At 36.3% G+C, this 20,615-nt stretch overlaps 1 protein-coding gene across 1 annotated transcript in view; it reads right to left on the bottom strand.

Moving 5' to 3' along the window:
- Window positions 1-20,615, bottom strand: part of PTPRQ (protein tyrosine phosphatase receptor type Q) — a 218,203-nt gene that overhangs the window by 58,479 nt on the left and 139,109 nt on the right. The window contains exons 30-31 of the mRNA XM_057488019.1: window positions 7,824-7,945; window positions 2,694-2,880 (exon numbers count right to left, since the gene is read on the bottom strand). Coding sequence (XP_057344002.1) covers window positions 2,694-2,880; window positions 7,824-7,945 — 309 coding nt within the window. The remainder of the gene's footprint in view (window positions 1-2,693; window positions 2,881-7,823; window positions 7,946-20,615) is intronic.

The raw sequence follows: 20,615 nt of genomic DNA, 5'->3' as shown, positions 1-20,615 counted from the left end.
CAGTAATCCAGTTAGGTTACTTATTTATTTTGACTTTTAGATATACTTATTTTTATGCAGAATGCATTTCTATGACTTCTTATACTTCTTTTTTAAAGATAATATGGATTTATAGGAAGTTCAAAAATAGTACACACTGTCCCCTGCAAATCCCTGCAGCTTTCCCCAGTGGCGGCATCTTATATAACTGTAGTTTAATATCAAACCTGGAAACTGCTATTGATAGAATAGTGTCAACTAGGCTACAGATCTTATTCAGATTTCACCATTTTTCATTTTTTGTGTACATGTGAGTAGTCCTAAGTAATTTCATCCCACATACAGATTCCTGTAATCATCACCAGAAGTGAGACACAAAGCTATTCCATCACCATAAAGGACCTCCCGCCTGCTAGCCCCTGCTGTGTGTGCTCTATGGTCTCCCCACACTGATCATTCTCCATCTCCATAGCTCTGTCATTTTAAGAAGGACAATAACATAATGACCTTGGGGTCCATCAGGGTTGTTGTATGTACCAATAGCTACTTCTTTGTTATTGCTGGGTAGTGTTTCACTTTATGGATGTACCAGCATTTGTTCAATCATAGAAAAACCAGTTGTTTCCAGGTTTTTTGTTAATCAACCTGCTATTCATATTCATTCACAGCTGTGAACATAAGTTTTCAATTCTCTATGATAATTGCCTAAGAGAGATTGCTAGATCATGTAGTAAGTACATGTTTATAGAAGACTCAAACTATTTTCTAATGTGACTATACCCTTTTGCATTCCCATTAGCAATGTATGAGAGATCTAGTCTCTCTGCATTTTGCCAGCATTACTACTATTTTTTAAATTATTATTTGATCTGTTCTAGTAGATGCATAAGGCTATCTCATTGTGGTTCTAATTTGCATTTCCCTAACAGCTAATGATTCTGAAAATCTATCTCATCATGAGTTTGTTAACCATATCTCTTACTAATTGTTTTTTTTTTGTGTTGAGTTTTGAGAGTATTTTATAAATTCTAGTTATTCCAATTCATTTTTGATAAATAAAAATTAGTCTAACATATAACAGCTAAGTATCATGAAAGAAAATGATATACATGATAAAATTATTTTATGAATATATGAACTAGTTCTTGTTATACTGCATAATTAGTGTTCTCTACATAAATGACTGATTAAATAAACGTATCTATTTTGATCAAATTGACATGGATATGTTTTCTATACTAAGTAGAGTGTTTCCATGAGGAAGGTTGTTAATATTTGGCTGTCAATTGTTCAGATGCCCAAGCTTAATTATCTTGCAAACATCTTTATAAATAATATCCTGTAGCAAGCAGGAGAAATGTCAATAAATAACAGTGAGGGAAAAAGAGAAGCAGATAAACATGTTATTATGCCAAATATCACATTTTAAGTGGAAAATTCATAGCTAAAGAAAAGTTTAAATTCATTCAACACATACTTTCACAAGATTTTCTTGTTATACATTTTTATGATACATAAGAAATCTATTTTATTTTTATAAGAGATGTCTCTAAAAATAGGATTAGATTTGAAGTCGGATAAGTGAAAGAATTCTCTCAATGCTGGAAAATTCTTATCCTCCAAATATCTTTGGTTTTATGTCTGGAATTCTACTCTGAGTGATTTAGTAAAAATTTGTTAAACCATCATATCCTTGGGAGAGGGAGCCTATTAAGATCTAACTATCAATGCTTCACGGTACGAATGTGAGTAAGTTGAGCAGCATCTTTACTCACAGATAGGTGGGATGAAGGAGCAGTGCAAAAATATAAAGAAAATGGATATCTGGGATGTGTAAGGCAGCAAAGGAAAACTAGTGGCCATGTAGGGATGCTGAGGATAAGATGCATCTTATAATTTAGAACCGCAACTTTATAGACAAACATATAGCATAATGAAAAACTATCTAAACTATTTTTGCCTCCTATACTTACCTTATAGATACCAACAAATAAACTATAGCAATACATCCCTTCATGTGCTTTTTCTAAAGAGATACCTGGTGGCAAAGAACATCAGGGGTCTAAGGAGGAGAGGGCAGGCAAGTTCTGGGAGGCCGACTTTCCACATTTAATTCTTATGGTTATAATCAGACCCTGTTCACAAAACCTTGAGGAACTTGACATTTATTAATAGATTATATAATAAAACATGTTGCTTGACTAGGCAAAAAAAAAAAAAAAAAGAACAACAACAACACACATATGGTGGGCATGACCTGGACTCTAATTTTAAATTCTTGATAATTAAAAAATAGACTATTATTACCTTAATGTACACTGAAACATGGGACAGAAATAACTAAAATGGATTTTAGATGAAGTGCTATTTGTTATAGACAGTAGAAAAAATAATCTCTTAGGCAAGCTAACTCAATTTCCAAAATATTTGGTTTTTAAATAAATGCAAAAAATACAACTGGCTACTTCCTTTATTGCGCACTGACTTGTTTCTGTGTCTGCAAGGACTGATTATTCTACTTAATTCCACTTTGCCTCAAAAATGTAAAAAGAAAGCTTCACTTTTGTCAATCACAGTGGATCACTGAATTTTGTATTTTATATTTTATACATTTCAAGAATTTCTTGTTGCACATACCCTCTGAGGTGTGGGGTATGACAAACTTTAAGAGATCAAACTCTCAATTTTCAGTAATGATGAAAAATTCTCCTTACCTGATTCTAAAGTGGTAACAATCATTTCCGCACTGGACTTCCCTTCTCCCCAAACAACACTAATGTTTCCAGTGAATGCAGTGATCACCACAGAATACCTTGTGAAGATTTCTAAGTCTTTAATTTCTATGGTTTTATTTTCTTCATTTGATTTGATGATGGAAATATTAAATTCATCACTATCTACCTATAAGAAAAGACAGCTAGTAATTAAAGAAGCATCACTTGAGCTCCAACTCAAAGCAGAATAAGACAAAACTACATTTGGTATATTTATCTAGCCAAGATTTAAATTATTGTTTTATCTACAGTCAGATTGCCCTGGGAAATTTAAAGTGCTCCTTTAATAGTTTACAGATTAGCAATTATTTCAACAACTGAAAGCAAAATGAAATGAACAAAAAAAAAAGTCAACCACAATCAATCAACCTATTTAACGAACATGCAGAAATCATTTCTGTAGTCAAAGAAACTCTACTTCCTACTCCAAAGTTTTATGGAAGAAAGAATATAGATAGGTTTGAATACCAACATGCTCACTTAATAGCTCCTGCAACACTGGAAAACTCAGTTGTACGTTCAATGTTTTACTTTCTGTAAACTTGGGATGATAACATTTATAGAGATTTGTCAAAATTTACAAATAGGTCTGAAGTAGTTGGGACAGAGATTTTGATACTTTTTTGACTATGACCTACAAAAAGAAAACACATTATGTAACATAATTCAGGATGTGTGTATATGTGTGGTTATGCTCATATCTATACTTCCTTGTAACTGAAAACAATGTTCAGATACGTAACTTTTTTCTGAAATGAATTCTGATATTTTTTTGCTCTTTTAAATTTAATTTGAATTCATTAAAAATTCTAGTCATTATCACTACTTGAAAAACTCTGATCTAACATTATGCATGGCACTGTGGACAAGGACGTAATTATGGATGTCACAATTATTAGATGTCCACAGATGACTATACCTAGGTGTGTTAAATTTGTGTTAAATAAATTAAGTTGTTTAGTTTGTTCAAACATAGTCAGTCTTTGATGTAGAGTCTGGCCTATTCACTGTCGGGATTAAAATAGCTATGGTTTCATGCACTAAATAGAAGGGCCTTTTTTGAGATCAACATCAGAAAATTCAAACTCCTGTGATGCAAGCTATTTACTTGTACCTGAATGAAACACTTAAAGCCAGGTTGTATACAATGTTTGTCCTATGAAGTTCATTTAAAACTTGACCCTTTCTTGCAACTTTTGAAAGACTTCTTTGGTTTAATATTTCTTCAAATGTTCTTTTCTGAAAGTTTTTTTTTTAACTAAAAGGAGCTGTTCCTATGAGAAACACAATGAAAGGCTGATAAATAATATCAGCATTGCAAAGTCAAATAGATTGTTTCTACCTTAAGACTTCCACTTCTCTAAAGTGGCAAAAAAACAATCAATGCAAGGATCCTATTGATCAAGTGCATGTACCTACTGGTAGAGAGTGTGAGATTCAATTAGCTGTCAACATTTAAACACATATAAACCTGGCTTTTAATGCTTCCCTTAAGACTAGGCTTGTAGTCATGCTGGGTAACAGTTATCTAGAGGTGACTGACTGCTGACTCCTAAAATGGAACATTTGTCTCCAAGTCCTCTCCAGTGAAGCCACTCAGTGGGCTTCATTTTGTCTGCTCATTTACATTGCTTGGCTGATTACTATTTCTATTTGAACTCTAATTTTATAGAATTTAGGTGAATCCCTCAGGATTCCATAGCTACTTAGTAGCTGAGACAGGATTTTCCCCCAGGTCTTTCAACATTCCAGATCTCTCTACAAGATCACAAGCTCACTGGGCCTTCTCTCTTCAAGTAAAATTAAACTATTCCAGCGTTTTTCATGAAACAGTGGAAGACAAACATTGAGCAGTAAAAATATGACAAAACATGCATGTTATCTCCTGTATCTTAAAAAATAGAACCCAAATGAATGTTGAGTCCTCAAATAGAGCACATACAGAAATTCATTATCTTTATTCACTAAACTTAGTCTGTCTTTGTTATTGTTAACCATTATTTTGTCCACTTAACCCAGGACTCAAACCTCAGATCTTTTCGACCCATCATTTCCCTTCAATTAAATCCAAGTTGGCTCATATCATATTTGATCACCTAGTATTCCTATCATGAAGTGTCTCCCATGACTTTCAAAAGGTGGTGGTTGTGTTTGCCATGTCAGGAGTTACATACTCCTATTTTTTTTCCTTTCCCTGCCCAACCTGCACCCCTCCCCACCAGGCATACCCTTACTCATTCCTCAAGTCCCAGAACAAATTTAACCTTCTCTGTGAGTCTCCTCTATATCCTGTGTCCCCCATAACAGGCACTTTAATTATTTTGTTAGTTATAATCCCAGCGTTTTTCATGAAACTGCATACCTACAGTTTTTTTTCACACTCTACAATTAGTTGTTTATATTCTAATGTTTCCCTGTAGAGTATGAGCTAGTTGAGAGCAAAGCGTTGTTTCCCATCCTTGTCTTGGTAAATTGAAGCAGTAAATATTTGTTATTTTGAAAAAATTAGGGCTCCATGAACAAAGGACTACAAAATGCATCAATTTCCTGTAGAATCAGCCAGGGTGGTATATCTGTGCCCATGTGTCTTTATTTAAGATTGTCAATTTTTGCTTAATTTGAGGTTTCCAGGGGAAGTTTTATGCCCTTGTGGCTAGTATTTGGCAAAGGTTTAGCTGAGCCAAATCCTGAATTCATGAACATATTCTTCCCTGGCCTGGGAGCCAATGATTCTTGTAGGTAGATAGTTACATATTCATGAAATGAGCTGTGGATAAGCTCTCTAAAGAAAGTGACCACATCAGACTTGTTCAGCTCTACATGCCCAGCACCTCTCACAGTGCTGGGTGTACCTACAAGTGTGTGAATGACGCAGGAAAGAAGCAACTAAATGACTACTCAGGCCCAAGAATCCCAGGGAAACTGCGACAGACTAGAATCTGTTTTGAATTCTTGTATCTTTGATGCAAAGGGGTTTTGCTGAGCATATATTTCAACTTGGAAAATTTTATTTGCTAGCTGATGATTTTTCCTGTCTCCTATCACACCACTGTCTGCTGGTTTTAGCCAGTTCTTAACTATTTGGGAAGTTATGATCATCTCTGCACCTCAGTTTCACTTAATGTAAAATGAGGATGATAATATTTACACCAAAACATTAGATATGATTAGATAATGTATATGAGGAGGCTAAAAACTGATATGAAATACGCAATTACAATATTAGCTACCTTTCCATCCTCTTTTTCCCTTGCTCATTTTTAATCTCAAGAATGCTAAAAGATGAGAGTATAAATCACTTTTTTAAATGTCTTACTTTTCCTTTCTTTAAAAGCGTAAATTCAAAGACAGAACTATTTTCATTAATACAGTCTTTTGATAGAGAGCCATGTTATCACTATAACTTGGTTTTACTATATATTCCCAGAGCATTCATCATTTGTATTGATTATTTCTGGCTATTTATGAACTAAAACTCTTCACAAGTGTGCTTCACAGGTAAAAAAAGAAACATAAGCTGCAGACTGAATTGGAGAACAAATGGACCAATAATCCCTCAAATTTTCTTTTAATCAGGGCAAGTCTTTTGAGAGAGAAATATTTCCATTTAAAAAATAACCTAAAAGCATAATAAAACCATGAAGGTTAAACAAGAGATAAAAACACCAAGAAAGGGAGAGGAGAATTCACAATAAATTACCTCATTTAATGCATTAGATGCTACCTGAAGACGTTGCTCATCACCCAGGAAAACCCAAGCCCGTGCCAAGGGGGTTTTCTGGTCCTCATCCTAGCCGGCATTCTGCATTACTTACACCGCTGAGCTCCCTGTTTCAGGGAAAAGCCTGCTGCTCGCGCTTGGGTTTCCTTCTGTCTGCATGGCTACTCCAGCTACCGCCTTCGCGGCCTCTCTTGTAACGGTCTGTACTCCCCAGGGTACTGTCCTCAGGTTGGTTCTTGCAGAAGCGGATCTCACTCTACACGCTCCATCTTAACCTATCTCATCCTAGCACGGCAGCGCTCGCCTAGGAGCCACACTTCTTAGGGTTCCTACGGGGAACCCTAACGGCGACGGCACCTGCGGGAACCCCACGCATCTCAAACTCAGGGCCGCTGGGGCTCATTCATTCCTTTCCTCCACAAACCCACTTCGGACACATGCCTTAGGGTCATCCTCGAGCATCCCTTTTACTCACCGTCCACGAATTTTTTTCACCAAATCCTGTAGATTTAAATGATTTTTTCATTCTGTTCCCTTACTACATTTCCTTGACCCTTATCTTTTCTTCCCAGTTCACTCTTACAGTTACCTGCTCCATGCCTAATTTTTGCACCCCTAGGGCTGCTCTAAAACTACCGGCTCCTGTAAAATAGACGCCTCTATCCCAACACTGCTTTAATTCCTCAGTAGGCACTCACTGCCTATAGCGTGAAAGCCAGACTCGGTACCCATGTACAGTCAGCATCCTCACCCAACTTCCTCTCTCCGCACTCTTCTTGAAGGTTCGCACAGTTCCTGAATGACTGACGGACTAGCTTTGTTTTGGATGAAACCCGTTTTTCACACTTCTCTTAGCATTTCCTTTTCGTGTTCTGACTCAGTTACTTTTTCAAGAGTGAGCCCTCCTGTTATCTTGTGTGGGAGCTATTTCCCCTAATTCCTTCTCCTTACTCCTTTTGTAATGTGGGTTCTTTGTGGTTGAATTTTAAGCCAACGTATTATGATCAACTTAACCACTTGTTTATATACGTCATCCATATTCTGAGGATAATACCCTGGGAAGAACATGATGTTAATAATACTTCATTTACATTTACTGAGCACTTATTACGTGTCAGGCAATGTTTTAAGTTCTATGCACATATTTATTAATTTGATCTTACACACAAATTCTCTGCATCCTGAATTCTATTATCAATCTTTATTTTGAAGACGTGGACACTGAAACCCAGACAGGTTAAGTAAGTTGTCTAAGGTCTAACAGAGTTAGGATTAAAGTTCAAACAGTCTTAGTTCCAAAACCTGTTTTCTTAACCATGTTCTGCCTTTGCAGATGAGATGTGCCTTACCGATTTGACATCTATCAGATAGAAAGTTGGTCCAGTAATGACGGCAGGTTCACTCCAGCTGATACTGATGCTAGAAGCTGATGTTGCTGCTACGAACACATTTTCAGGAGGACCATCTGGAGCTGTGGAAACAGAAAATTAATTATCCTGCTACATTAGTTAGTATTTGCTACAGTACAAAACAGAAAAGACCATGAGAAAAGGATATTTTAATGAATTATACATTAATTTATAGTTCACAGCACTGGCAAATTTAAAGGTGTAATTCCTTTCCAATAATTACTGTACATAAAGAACTTCCACGCCAGAGATTAATGATCATGAATATAGGATTTTTAAGTGCAAAATGATATTTTGAAAAGAAAGTGTTAGTATTGGTAAAATAAGCCTTTTTTGATAAATAGTTTTATTTTAAAGCAGCCTAACAATGTTAAGAAAGCTTACAAAAACATATTTGACTATAGAAAAATGAAACCCAAGCAACAAATTACACTAAACGTGGGCTTTCTTATGAATGTAAATTGGGTTGGTTTTATTTTCACTGAGGGGGTAACATGGAAAATAGGTTATGCAGACAACTCTTTTCTTACAAATGTAAACATTTACCAACTTCATTAAGATTCCAAACAAATTCTTTAATTTTTCCTACTTTTATTATTGTTGCTTTTTTATCGAGTGCAAAATAAGAGATAATATGTTTAAGGAACTGAGTGCTGAAAACTCTTGTGTAAAACTTCAGTTTGTGAAACTGCTAGGAATTAGAAGAGTTTTTAATATGTTAAGAAGGATTTAGTCACAGTTAATTTGACATAGACCTTCACCAAGTCATACACATCTCTGTCCTCCTATGATGCCTAGTCAATTCTAGGGACATTAAATATTGGGGGATAAATATATCCTAGTATTTATGATTTTTTTAAATCCACATGAGCAAATACTGAACAAATATTCCTGAGAAGACGTAAAGAAGAAAATAAAACTGAGATAGAGGTTGTAGTAAAAGTTAATTTGCATATTAATACTGGGAGAATATGGATCAAATTCACAACAGCACATTCACGAACAGATACTGAGACTATGGAAGGAGATGCTAAATTTGGGTTTGTACTCACAGTGTCTGAGAAACTCACAAGGATTGAGATTCCTACCTGGCAACAGGAGAAATTAGCCTAGAATTAGGAATACAGGACCAGGACGGGAAGGGACTTTTTAAAAAGTTTCAGATAATCCCTTACAAGTTGGGATAGTGTAAATATGGCAAGTGTATGTGGTTCAAATGAGTCAGACGCTCTGAAGAGAGTCAAAAAGCTTATTTCAACACCATTTCAATACTAGATAGGTACTTAAGATGTTAATAGTAGTGACAATCTTTGAACTGTGAGTGAGTTAACTGGTACTCAGAATATGTCTCCAAGACAAATAACGCTTCGTATGGAACTTAAGTGCCCAACTCAGCCCATAAAAATAATTTTTAATAGTAGCTTTGAAACATTTTAAAACAGTATTCCAATGTTACTGTAGAGGAATCTGGCAAATATGTATAAGGAAGTTTCTGTAGAATATGCCTTTGGAACGCCATTCCTATCTTCCTACTGTTACTTCTTTAACCCTTGCGCAGTACGTGGAACACTGACTCAGAGATCCAGTCTGTCTGGCCCAGAGAGGCATCCGGGGGAAGAGTGAAGGAGGTCACTCCAGGATCCATCAATTTGACAAGCTGAGAGATGCTAATAATGATGACAGAATTGGGTACATTTCTTTGTTAACTGATGTAGAAAAGATTGTGGAATCTCAGCACTTAAACACCTTCTGTATTTCCTGAGATCTTCAGTCTTATTACCTCTAACTTTATGATCTTAGATTTAAGAAAACTTCCTTAAATTATGGCAAAATTCACTTAATTACACGAGAAGTGAGAGCTATGAGAGCTCTCCCGCCACCAGCATCATGAATTGCTTCTGATGCCCTCACAAAATAATGTACTTCCTCTTCAGGAGTGGCAACCCTTTTTCCTCACCAAACTGGATATATTTCTCAGAAGTGTTTTGCCCACTTAACAGGCAGCAGCTGAACAAATGGCAGCTCTGAATCTCTTTATTCAAAATGTTAAATGAGGAGTGGGTGAGCTGCAGGATCAGGCACATCATCACTGACCATTATTACATACTTTCCTCCTGGGGAATTCTGCTCTGAAAAATGTAAGATATTTTGTGGAACTCAATGGCCTACCTTCTGCCTTTGACTCTATAAAAAGGGAGTGGACTAGAAGCTAAACAAATGTATGAAGGCATTTATTAACTATTTAATAGTGTTTTATTTAATATTTATCAACGTTTTTGCAAGCACTGCCTTCTAGCTCTGCAAGAACCATGAGGAGAGGAACAGTTTTCTGATAAGCCTACACTTCAAGTGATATTAGATGGGAAAATATTTTAGCCTCCCTTTCTTTTTATTTATACCCAAATATTCCATTGGCTTTTGGATGAAATTTATGTATTTATCAACCAACAAGTATTTATTGAGTACCTTCTATGTGTCAGGCACATGGAAGATACAAAGCCTATAGAAGGGATCAAGGTAGTTGTGGACCTAGCTGTACAGATAGAGCTTCTAGTATTTAACTGCTCTTCTTCACCCAGCAAATGTTCGTTGGACACCTACTATGTGGCAGTTATTTTTGAGGTGCTGGAGAAACCAGCAAGACAAAGATCATGCCTAGAACCTCTATTTTAGTGGAGGAAGTTAAGTAACATACAGGAATAGTATAAAAATTTAGAGAAATTAATATTTAATATGCAATAAATTATATACCATGTTAGGAATTAGTATGTACTATGACAAAAAAATGAAGCAGGATAATGGGGATGGAGATATTGATGGGAGTTGCTATTTTATATATGGTGGTCAGGGTTTGCCTCTCTAAGCAAGTGACATTTAAACAAAGACTTGAAGGAGTTTAAGGAGCACTGGAATGTTTGAAGGAAGAATGTCATAGGTGGGAGAATGGCCAGTGCAAAGGTCCTGAGGCAGGATCATGCCTGGTGTGTTCTAGGAAAAACAAGGACCCGAGTGAGACTGGAGCCAAGGAAGTCGGAATGAGATTCAGAGAGGAAATGGGAGCCAGGCTGTGTGGTTTACAGCCAATCTAAGGTCTTTGTGAGAATTGCTCTCTATCATGGACAACAGAGACAAATGCCATGGTTTATTATCATGAATTCCAAGGTACCTCCACAGATTTTGATTCATGGTATATAACTCATACCAGAAAGATGGGTCAAAATTAATTAGATCACAAGAGGACAAATTATCCCCAGAATCTATTTGATTCATATACCTCAATGAAATATCCCAACTTGATGAATGTTGAGACTACACTTTGAAACCTAACTCATTCCTACAGGCAGCCAGAGTGGTATATCACCAAATATCACAGGCAGCTTACTGAGAGTTTTCTATGCCTCAGCTGATAAGATTTTTCTGTAACTGTGTTGAGGGTAGCTTGTGTTTGGAAATCCTTCTATGTCTCTCTACTCTGAGGTTTGGCTCTTTAGGGTCAGAACTGAGGACAGATCCACTTCCCAAGGGTAACCCCTGGCTAGTCTTGCAAGTACATCTATAGAATGGCTCAGAAAGCAGTATGATGTTTTGCTTCAGCCTCTCATCTTTTTAGTAAAATGTCAACCCTGCAATCATTCCTTTAATATAGCAATCAAAGCCCTCGTCAAGGAGTGTCTACTGCCCCACGCAGAGTGGAGAGAAAATTGACATTCTGAGATTATTCGTGGTACATACTAACCACTATTACTAAACATTTTAAGTTCTGTACACTAATCAGTCATTACAAAATGTCCTGGTATTTAGCTCCTTGCTGAGTTGTGCTTTAATGCCATTTCTTGAACTTTCCCCAAAGTCTTTTCTTTTTAAGAACCAAATACTTCAAATAATGTTTTGATTTTCAGTAAACTTGATGAAATTGCCTGTTTTGTTATGCAAATGTTCCTGTGTTGAATCCTTTGTGAAAATTTCTCATAGCATGTATTATATTCTGTTTTCTTGAAGAATCAGAATATGGTAGAATGAGAACTCTTAAATATGAACTAAAAAATAAAAGTAAACACATACATAACTGAACTGGCACATGAATATACTATATGCATGTAACATATAACTGAATATACATTTCAACTCTATGAAACAATGAAAGGTAGTCATGTGGTTTACTCATAGATAATTTAAAGTATTTACAACACCAAAATGCTCACCTCTATTATAAAACAGCATCTAGTTATATTAATATTATCTGAATATTGTGGCATTTTTTAAGCAGTATCTTCAGGTTTCTTCTAGGTAATTTCACTTGGAATTTATCAAAATTCCAAAAATACATAATAAAATATATCAAGTATTATTTTTCTCTTTTATTCTAGCAATGGTAAACCATTATTAAAGTCACATAAGAGGGAATGAAAAATTACAATTATGAATGTCAGCTAACAAAATAAAGGAAGCTTAAAGCAATAAAGGTATGAAGAGTTGAACTCTTCTTGCCAGTTTAAAAGCTTAGTAACATATAAGCATCTTCGGGAGACTTTGTCTCCCCATGAACTGTCACATTCTGATTTAGGATTGTTTGTGAAATGAATCTAGTCCGTAATGGGCCAAGATATCACTATACCCTTTCTCTTATAAATCACAGCAATTTACTCAGTAGGAATGATCTATCCTTATTCTCATTCCCCATAATCCAATCACTTCCTCTCATCCCCACTTTTCCCCTGGTTTTCACAATAATGCATTTTCTGTAACTAACAACCATCATTTCCTGATTATCATGCTTCTATCCTTGCACAGGAATGTGGGTCTTATGTGGGTCAGGGTCATCTTTCCCATCCATCTGTGTCCCCATGCCAAGTGTGTTAGCTGAAAGGTGAGCCTGGATAGACCATCATTTTGCCTAGTATATATAAAAGTTTGAATGCCCCCAAACCTATGGCACTTTGATTAAGAACCATCAGATTCTGGTGTGTCTAATACTATACTTTCAGAACAAGCACACTCAAAGACTTATTAACAAGTTTGCCTTCTGCAGGTCCCTGTAAATTTAACTGAATGATGAGGAATGTTGTAGAAAATACTCTACGGCATTTAGTACAACATGGTGTAGTGACTTTCCTGAAATAATAAACATAAATAAATGAATGATTTGACACCAACTCACAAGATGGAAAATTGTGAACTCTGTGCCACATGTGATTTAAACTGTACATCTATTTGAATTTCAGTACAGTTTAAAGTTTATTTAAACAGTCCACCCCTTCATGGTATTTTAGTTTCTGGATTTGGTACAGTGGACCACCAGAGTCTTAGCTGCTATCATCACTAAATGAAGCACTACAATCTTTCTCAGCTTATGCAAGTTTTAAAACCCTTCAGTATGCAAGTTGGCTTTGATTCAGCACACGAAGGAGAATCACCTCTAAGTGTTAGGTGTCTCTCGAGACTAGAGGAAATACAATTGGCTGGGTGGCTTAGTTGGACTCCCTGAATCTTAAACAATTCACAGTATCAAGGGTCCTGAAGTTCAGCAATTATCTTGGCCATATTTATGCAGGCTTTTATAAGAGCATCTCAGGACATAGCTTGCTAGTTATAATACCGCACTAATTGGCTACCCTTCCCCAGTGTTGAATGTTCCCCTACAGCTGGTGATGACTTCACTGCCTAATCTTGGTTACTACTGTGGTGTATGAAATATTCCCTACCACTTTACAAGACTTTAATTTTGTCTTACAGTTAGATTTCCCAATAGCAAGCTGGCATCCCAAAGGGCAAATATTATAAGCCTAAGAATCTATCCAATTAGACTATTTGATAAGTACTGAAAATGATTCATGTGTGTCCACAGTATGAGACTTCATTGTACGGCCATTTTCCTTGACTCTTAATGAGCAGCTTCCTGAGTCATTTCAGGTTGGCTTAAGTTGAAAAAAACTACAGAATGAAAAAACTCACTTCCAATTTGCTAAGCATTGACAGGTAAGAATGAAAATATTCTTTTATCAGTACTATTGCTTTTAGATCAGGTAAGGCATCATTTTCTAGAACAGCATTATGTTTATAAAAACTTTCTACAACAGTGGTTCTTAAAATACACTCCCCATACCCATTGTATCAATGTTCCCTGGGAAGTTGTCAGAAAAGCAAATTCTAAGGTTATACCCAGACTTACTGAATCGATGCCCAGGGCAGGGCCCAGCACTCGGCAGAGTAACAAGCCCTCCTGAGGATTCTCATGCCTGTGGTACAAGTTTTAAGCACCCTGCTCTACAACATCATCATACCACTTTAAAAAGCACTGCCATTACTTTTTAGATTAGATGGACAATGATCACAACTCTTGGTAACAAGGTCAGAAAGGGGAGTTAAATTACTGCCTCCTTAAGGCTATGGAGGTAGTGGTGGTGGGCTTGGGAGCTGGCAACAATAAAAATGTACATCCAGACACTCGACAGACTGGTCTCCTTTAATTCTGGAAAACTGTAAAGAGGCATCTCTCCACTGTTGCTCCCTCCCATTCCCAAAGTACCTAGAGTGATAACAGGTCATCAAGTTCCATAAGAACATAAGAAAAACGCATCAGTTCTATGGTGCCCTGAAGCTCTGTGTAGGAACAGCCTAGGATAATTCAGGTAAGGCCACCACCACAATGGAGGGTTAGGGCCCGGATAAATGCTGCTACTTGGTCCTTCTGTTCATTGTATGCAGTTATGATCAGAGTAAAATAACTACCAAGGGTGTCATTAAAGAGCAAAGAAACCACAAGTGTTTTTTGAGGTGATGTGTGATAGGCAAAGTCCTATCCAATTTGTTTGGGAATGTAGATGATTAGATTATCTTCTAAAAGCTTCTGTGATAACTCCAGGTCTTTCTTAGTCCCAGGTGTCAAAGTTAACATCACATGGTGACAATCCTTAAAATTCCCAACTGTTTGGTTTTTAGTGCTTTTGCTGAAAAAGAGCTTCCTTTTGCTAACACAAAGGGGATTTCAAAATATTTTTATTTATATCCTGGAAAACTTGCTTAACAACTTGGCAAAGCTTTTTTGGCATTAAATATAGAATTCAAATGCTTTAATAAATAGTTTAATTTTATAGGTCTAATATTTTTTCCTTCAAATTATGATTTCACCTGAATACCTTCTCTCTATAATCCTGCTAAGGAAGGCTCCACCTCTTCATACTTTAATACCACCATGAGGCTTCACCCAAGTCCTCGTCAAGATCTAATAGGAGTCTCCACTCTAGGAATGAAAGAAGCTTGTGAATGAACCACCCGTGTATAAAGTTCTTAGAACAGAACCAGCCTGCATCATAAACACTCCATAAGCTCAGCTATTCTTGTTCTTCTTAACTATCCAGCAAAAAGGGCTTTCAATTCATTTCCTGGGCCCAACCATAAAGTGCCTTAAACCACCAGGTACAGCAGTCCCGTGGCCCTTTCAGAACCGGGAGTTATCCACAGTCAAATCAGAGTTCTCCCCACTTTCTTAGCAAATACTGAAGAAAATGGAGCTAAATTTTTGTTGATCCAGGACCTCCTACTGAGGCAGACCTGAACTGAGGTCACTGACCAAAAGTCACAAAGAATCGAGCCTACTTTACATTTCCTTCTGAACTAAAAGGAAGAGGATTTTTCAGAAGTGTCCAAATAAAATGTACTCCTTTGTTTGCTCATGGACTATCAACCTGTTATGATCTCACTGTGCTATACAAGGTTTCTCAGAAGTGTCACAATAAATGCAATTTGAGACAAATAAATGAGAGAATTCATTTGAACTTTTAAAAGATAAATGCAGGTAGTTATAACTGGGGACAGATTTTTTTCTCCTTTCTTTTTTCCTTATGATAACTGGGCTTTCTATAACATGGATGATTTTTTAAAATGTCACAGTGATAATCTTCCTAATAGCCTTTGAATTTTAGTGTTACGCTGAAAAACACATTCTATATGCTTATGTAATAGGATTTCAAAATGTTTTCTTTAACTTCTTTAAGACTTAGTAAACTTGTCAAAAGCTCTTTTGAATTAAGTATATAGTTGAATGCTTTGTTAGATAATTATATATATATATACTTACTACTATGATTTCACCTAAATAGCTTCTCTTTGCAATAAGCCGAAAGTTAGACATTGTTCTCCTGTTTCTTCACAGACTATCAACCTATTATTGATCCCACCTTGCTATACAAATTCTTTAATAGTATATCTCTGTTAATCATTTAGATACTAATGCTTCAAGTCATGCTGAAATAGGCATTTATTATTTTTCTTCATTGTTTGAAATCCTTCTATATTTAATAAACGCACATTTTTTTCTATATGCAGTAATTCAGACTTATGTTAATTAATGAAGAGGAAAACTAAAAATAATCGATATAAAACGGACTGGCTTTGTAAAATAAAAGATGCTAAATATGTCAAATAAGGACAGTAACTGACTGGGAAAATCTTAATTCTGGCAATAAGCATGCAAGAATTTAAAAGACAAGTTACAGACAAAACGTAATTGGAGAAAATTAGTATGAACTATTTTGCAATACGGAAAATTTCAACATTGAAATACTTTCACATTAAAGTCAAATGCCTTCCTTGAGTCCAAATGCCATATTCATTCTGTCTTAGATGTCAAGTAAGCATAGAGGGTAGAAACATACATAAGCCATGATCATCTGGCCTTCTCTGCTTTAAAAAGCTCAGTTCTCAAAAGAGAGAAATAAACAATTATGATGCAATATGTTTGTACTTTAGCAATAAAAGTTTTGGAAAGTGGGAACGGGGAGCAATTTATAGAAGGCTTTGCAAAGGAGATTTTAGCATGAAACATAAAGAAAAGGCAGCTACTCTTTAGAAGAGGACAGAAGGGACAGTAAAGAAAAAACAGCAAAGATTCTGGAGCAGAAAGGAGAAAGTGCAAGGCATGTGTGGGGAATATAAGCAAAATCATAAATGACCTCACAGAGCATACTAAAAAGTATGATTTTTTACACAACAGTAAAATACACAACTATCAAAGGTTTTAAGCAGTAATGTCAGATAGGTGTCTTCAAAAGCAGGGCTTAGCTGGAGGGTAGAGAAAATGGGAACAGAAAGGCCATTTAGATATCTTCTGAAATCATCTAGGAGACAAATTTCAAGGATCTGGACTTAGAGACCCTCAACAGAGAAAAAAATAAAAGAAATTTGAGAAATATATAGAAGGTAAATTCAACAAGCTTGGGTATTGACTTGGGGTGGGGATGGCATAGGAAGAATTAGGAATGATTCCTAGATTACTGGCTTGAACATTTAGATGAGCAACAGTGCAGTACACTGAAACAGGGAACACTCAAGTAGGAAAAGGTTTGCAGTGGGACTGGGGTGCTATGGGGTTTGAGATGTCTGTGGAAACCTGAGGGGTCATACCAGTAACTTCAGTCTACGCATCTAGAAGAGAGTGATGTCATCTTGAATTATACATTTGGGAGTCTCAGGCAACTAACTTAGAAGACTTTCAACAACGTCTAACAAATTTCACAAAAGTACAACCATCATGTCTAAAATAAATTATATTCATTTCTTCTAGTGGAAGAAGGATAGAGCCTATTCTAAAAATGCACTGCCAGCAAATACACCTCTTTGTCTTGGATTACATTATCCTGTTTATTTATAGCTAACATCTCTTCTTATCATTATATAATTGCTCCTTTATAGAAAGGATAATATCTAGTTCTGTTATGATAGCATTTATCAAATTATAAGTGCACTAAACCATTTAGAGTAAGTTAAGGAAAATACTAACTCATTAACAATTTCTTACTTTAAAAAATTTTAAGGCCTTCTATTTGGTTTCTCTTCTTTTTAGATCATAAAGATGCATTCCTTGGAAGTTTCTTTGATGAGGCATGTTTTTTTGAATTTTTTTTTTTTTTTTTAGCCTAACAGATGTTTGGGTAGTTAAAATTCCTCATGAGCATGGTCTCCTGTGGTCTTCACAACCTAAGTGTTACCCCAGGAATTCTCCCTTCTTGCTGTCTTCCAGTCCTGGTGGTCTATTGGCGATGCACATCACTAGAGTCCTGTTTCATTCCATATGAATTTCACACCCACACTTGCTCTTCAGCATTATAAGCATCTACTGTGCACCACAGAGATATTTAACGGCTTTCTATTCTACATTCCTCCCCCGCACACACCTCATATTGCTTTTGAGTATAAGAATAATCAGAAAAGATACAAGTAAAACAATCTGCAAGATTTTAATGTTTCAAATTAAATATTTCCGTCATTTGAATTTTTGTAGTTATGTTTGTTTTTATACACACGCAGCATGAAGTAGAGAGTTATCGCTTTTATACAGATGATTTAAGGAGAAGAGCAATTTGGCTTCAATTATCCAGATCAGAGTACCTAGGAGAAACATATGCTAGCTTGACTTGGCTGAATCTTGTTTCCTTTATTCACTCTAGTGTACAGTGTTAGACTCACATTTAGAAAGTACCCCAATTTAATTCTCAGCTTTCATTCTAACTTTGCTCTCTGGATCTTCACTTTCTGTGCTCTTCTTTAACAGATAGTTAGTACAACATTTTATAATCTTTCTTTTTCAAACTGGGTGATCTTTCATTTGAGTTGTTCAAGTTTTGAATAATCTGATTTCAAGCTAACCATCAGTTGCTAGCTCCTTATCAAAAAGCTCCAGGTTCTGATAAGAAGTTCTATAAGTAAGTTCTTGGGCACAACTTGATATCATTTGAATAAAATTCATACATCTGAAATAGTGGTTTTATACTAATTTATATTGTTTGGTCTTTTCTATAATTCAGGGAAATTGTTCATTTTATCATTTTATCTTCTTACATTATGAAACAATATAACACTTTTTGAATCAATGTTAGATAATATAAATGTTAGATAATACTACAAACTTATTAATTTTCTTCACCCAGATTACTTCTTACATTTCCAATATGTCTATAATATTTTTCATCTTTGGTATACAGAATCAACAACTAAGCATTATCTACTTTTAATCTTAAAGGCATTACTGCTGTTCATGATATTTTTGTTGCTAGACTGTTCTCATTTCTATTCATCCGATATCATATATTAGTTCATTTGTGTTAGTGTCTTTACTGTTAGAGTGTTTTTCATTTTTCATATCAAATGCAATCTCAGACTATCCTTTTTTGGCTTGACATAAAAAAATAGAACCTTCCTTTTACTGTAAAATTATGACATTCAAATATATTTATCATTAGAAAAATGTCCCCTCCATTCCTGAGACTAAAGGAAGACTAACCAACTCATTATCATAACTTATGCAATTAAGTAAATTATTATTACCACCCACATATGAACACTCAGCTAAAAAGCTAGTAAGTTTGACAATGCCAAGAAAAATTAAATTCTGAAATATACAAGTCTTTTCACTTTTCTCTCTAATCAATGGTAGAAAGGAACTTTCCATATATCCCTTGGGAATAATCTTACATTTTATTGATTTACAGAGAGTAGAAAGTCAGCTGCCACAGATAAAGGAAAGGAAAAGGGAATCAGAGTAGTATAGAAAGTAAGTGAACTTAAGTATTGGTAAGTTTCTTCATATTTACGTGTTCTCTGCTGGTGAATTCCAACTCTGACAGTGAGACCCTAGACCCAAAGAGAAGAAAAACACCAGACAGAACACAACATGGTACTCCACATGGAGGCCCTCCGTGGATTAGTCAAGACAGACCTGGGAGCTGGTGTAAGAAAGGCTAAAATTACTGTCATACCAAGAACTAGCAGACCAACCAATCCACCGCCAATGGCCCAGGGAGCCATGCTGGTAAAACTAGGAAAGCAATGCTCATTTTATTGTTTAAGGTTCACATTGATTGTGAAATATTTGAAATATTATGCTATTATCCCTTTAGATCAGAATGAGCAAAATGGAGCAGCAGGGAATGGATAATGACCAAATTCTAGCAAGTGGATCACAGACTTTAAGAGAAGGTAGAAAATGGAGGAACTAAGGTGGATACAATGACATTCAAGTGGAAAGAATCCTAAACTTTCAGGATTCAGAATGGGATTCTTTACTAGTCCACCTTCCCAGGTTCATTTACCAGCTTCTGAGCTGATCACGTTAGATGCTGTTTTATGCGGACTGAACATTCCTATCATCCTGTCTCGTGTTTTTGAAAAGATGAAGCAATCAGAAAGGCCACTGCGGGGCTCGAGTAACAGGAAGATGCAGGTGCTGCCCACGTGAGATGCTCATACAAGTAGGATGGGAACCCGCAGTGGCTGCAGACACAGGCTCAAGGTCTCTTTCAACCAAAGGTTACTAATTAGCTGCCCACAGACCAGATCTGGGCTACCGCTGTGTTTACTTTGAACAACTAAATGCTTTTAAATTGTCACATGCAAGAAATTGAGTATTTTCACATTAAAAAAATCTTCTGACCCTAATTGAAGATGGCGGCGTGAGTAGAGCAGCGGAAATCTCCTCCCAAAACAACATATATCTATGAAAATATAACAAAGACAACTCTTCCTAGAATAAAGACCAGAGGACACAGGACAACATCCAGACCACATCCGCACCTGAGAGAACCCAGTGCCTCGTAAAGGGGGTAAGATACAAGCCCCGGCCCCGCGGGAGCCGAGCGCCCCTCCCCCCAGCTCCCGGCGGGAGAAGAGCAGGCAGAGCGGGAGGGAGACGGAGCCCAGGACTGCCGAACACCCAGCCCCAGCCATCCTGGCCAGAGC

Source organism: Manis pentadactyla, chromosome 10, assembly GCF_030020395.1.
Source record: "Manis pentadactyla isolate mManPen7 chromosome 10, mManPen7.hap1, whole genome shotgun sequence".
Lineage (NCBI taxonomy): Eukaryota > Metazoa > Chordata > Mammalia > Pholidota > Manidae > Manis > Manis pentadactyla.
The sequence above is the reverse complement of the archived record's forward strand: the minus strand, read 5'-3'. Positions and strand labels throughout refer to the sequence as shown.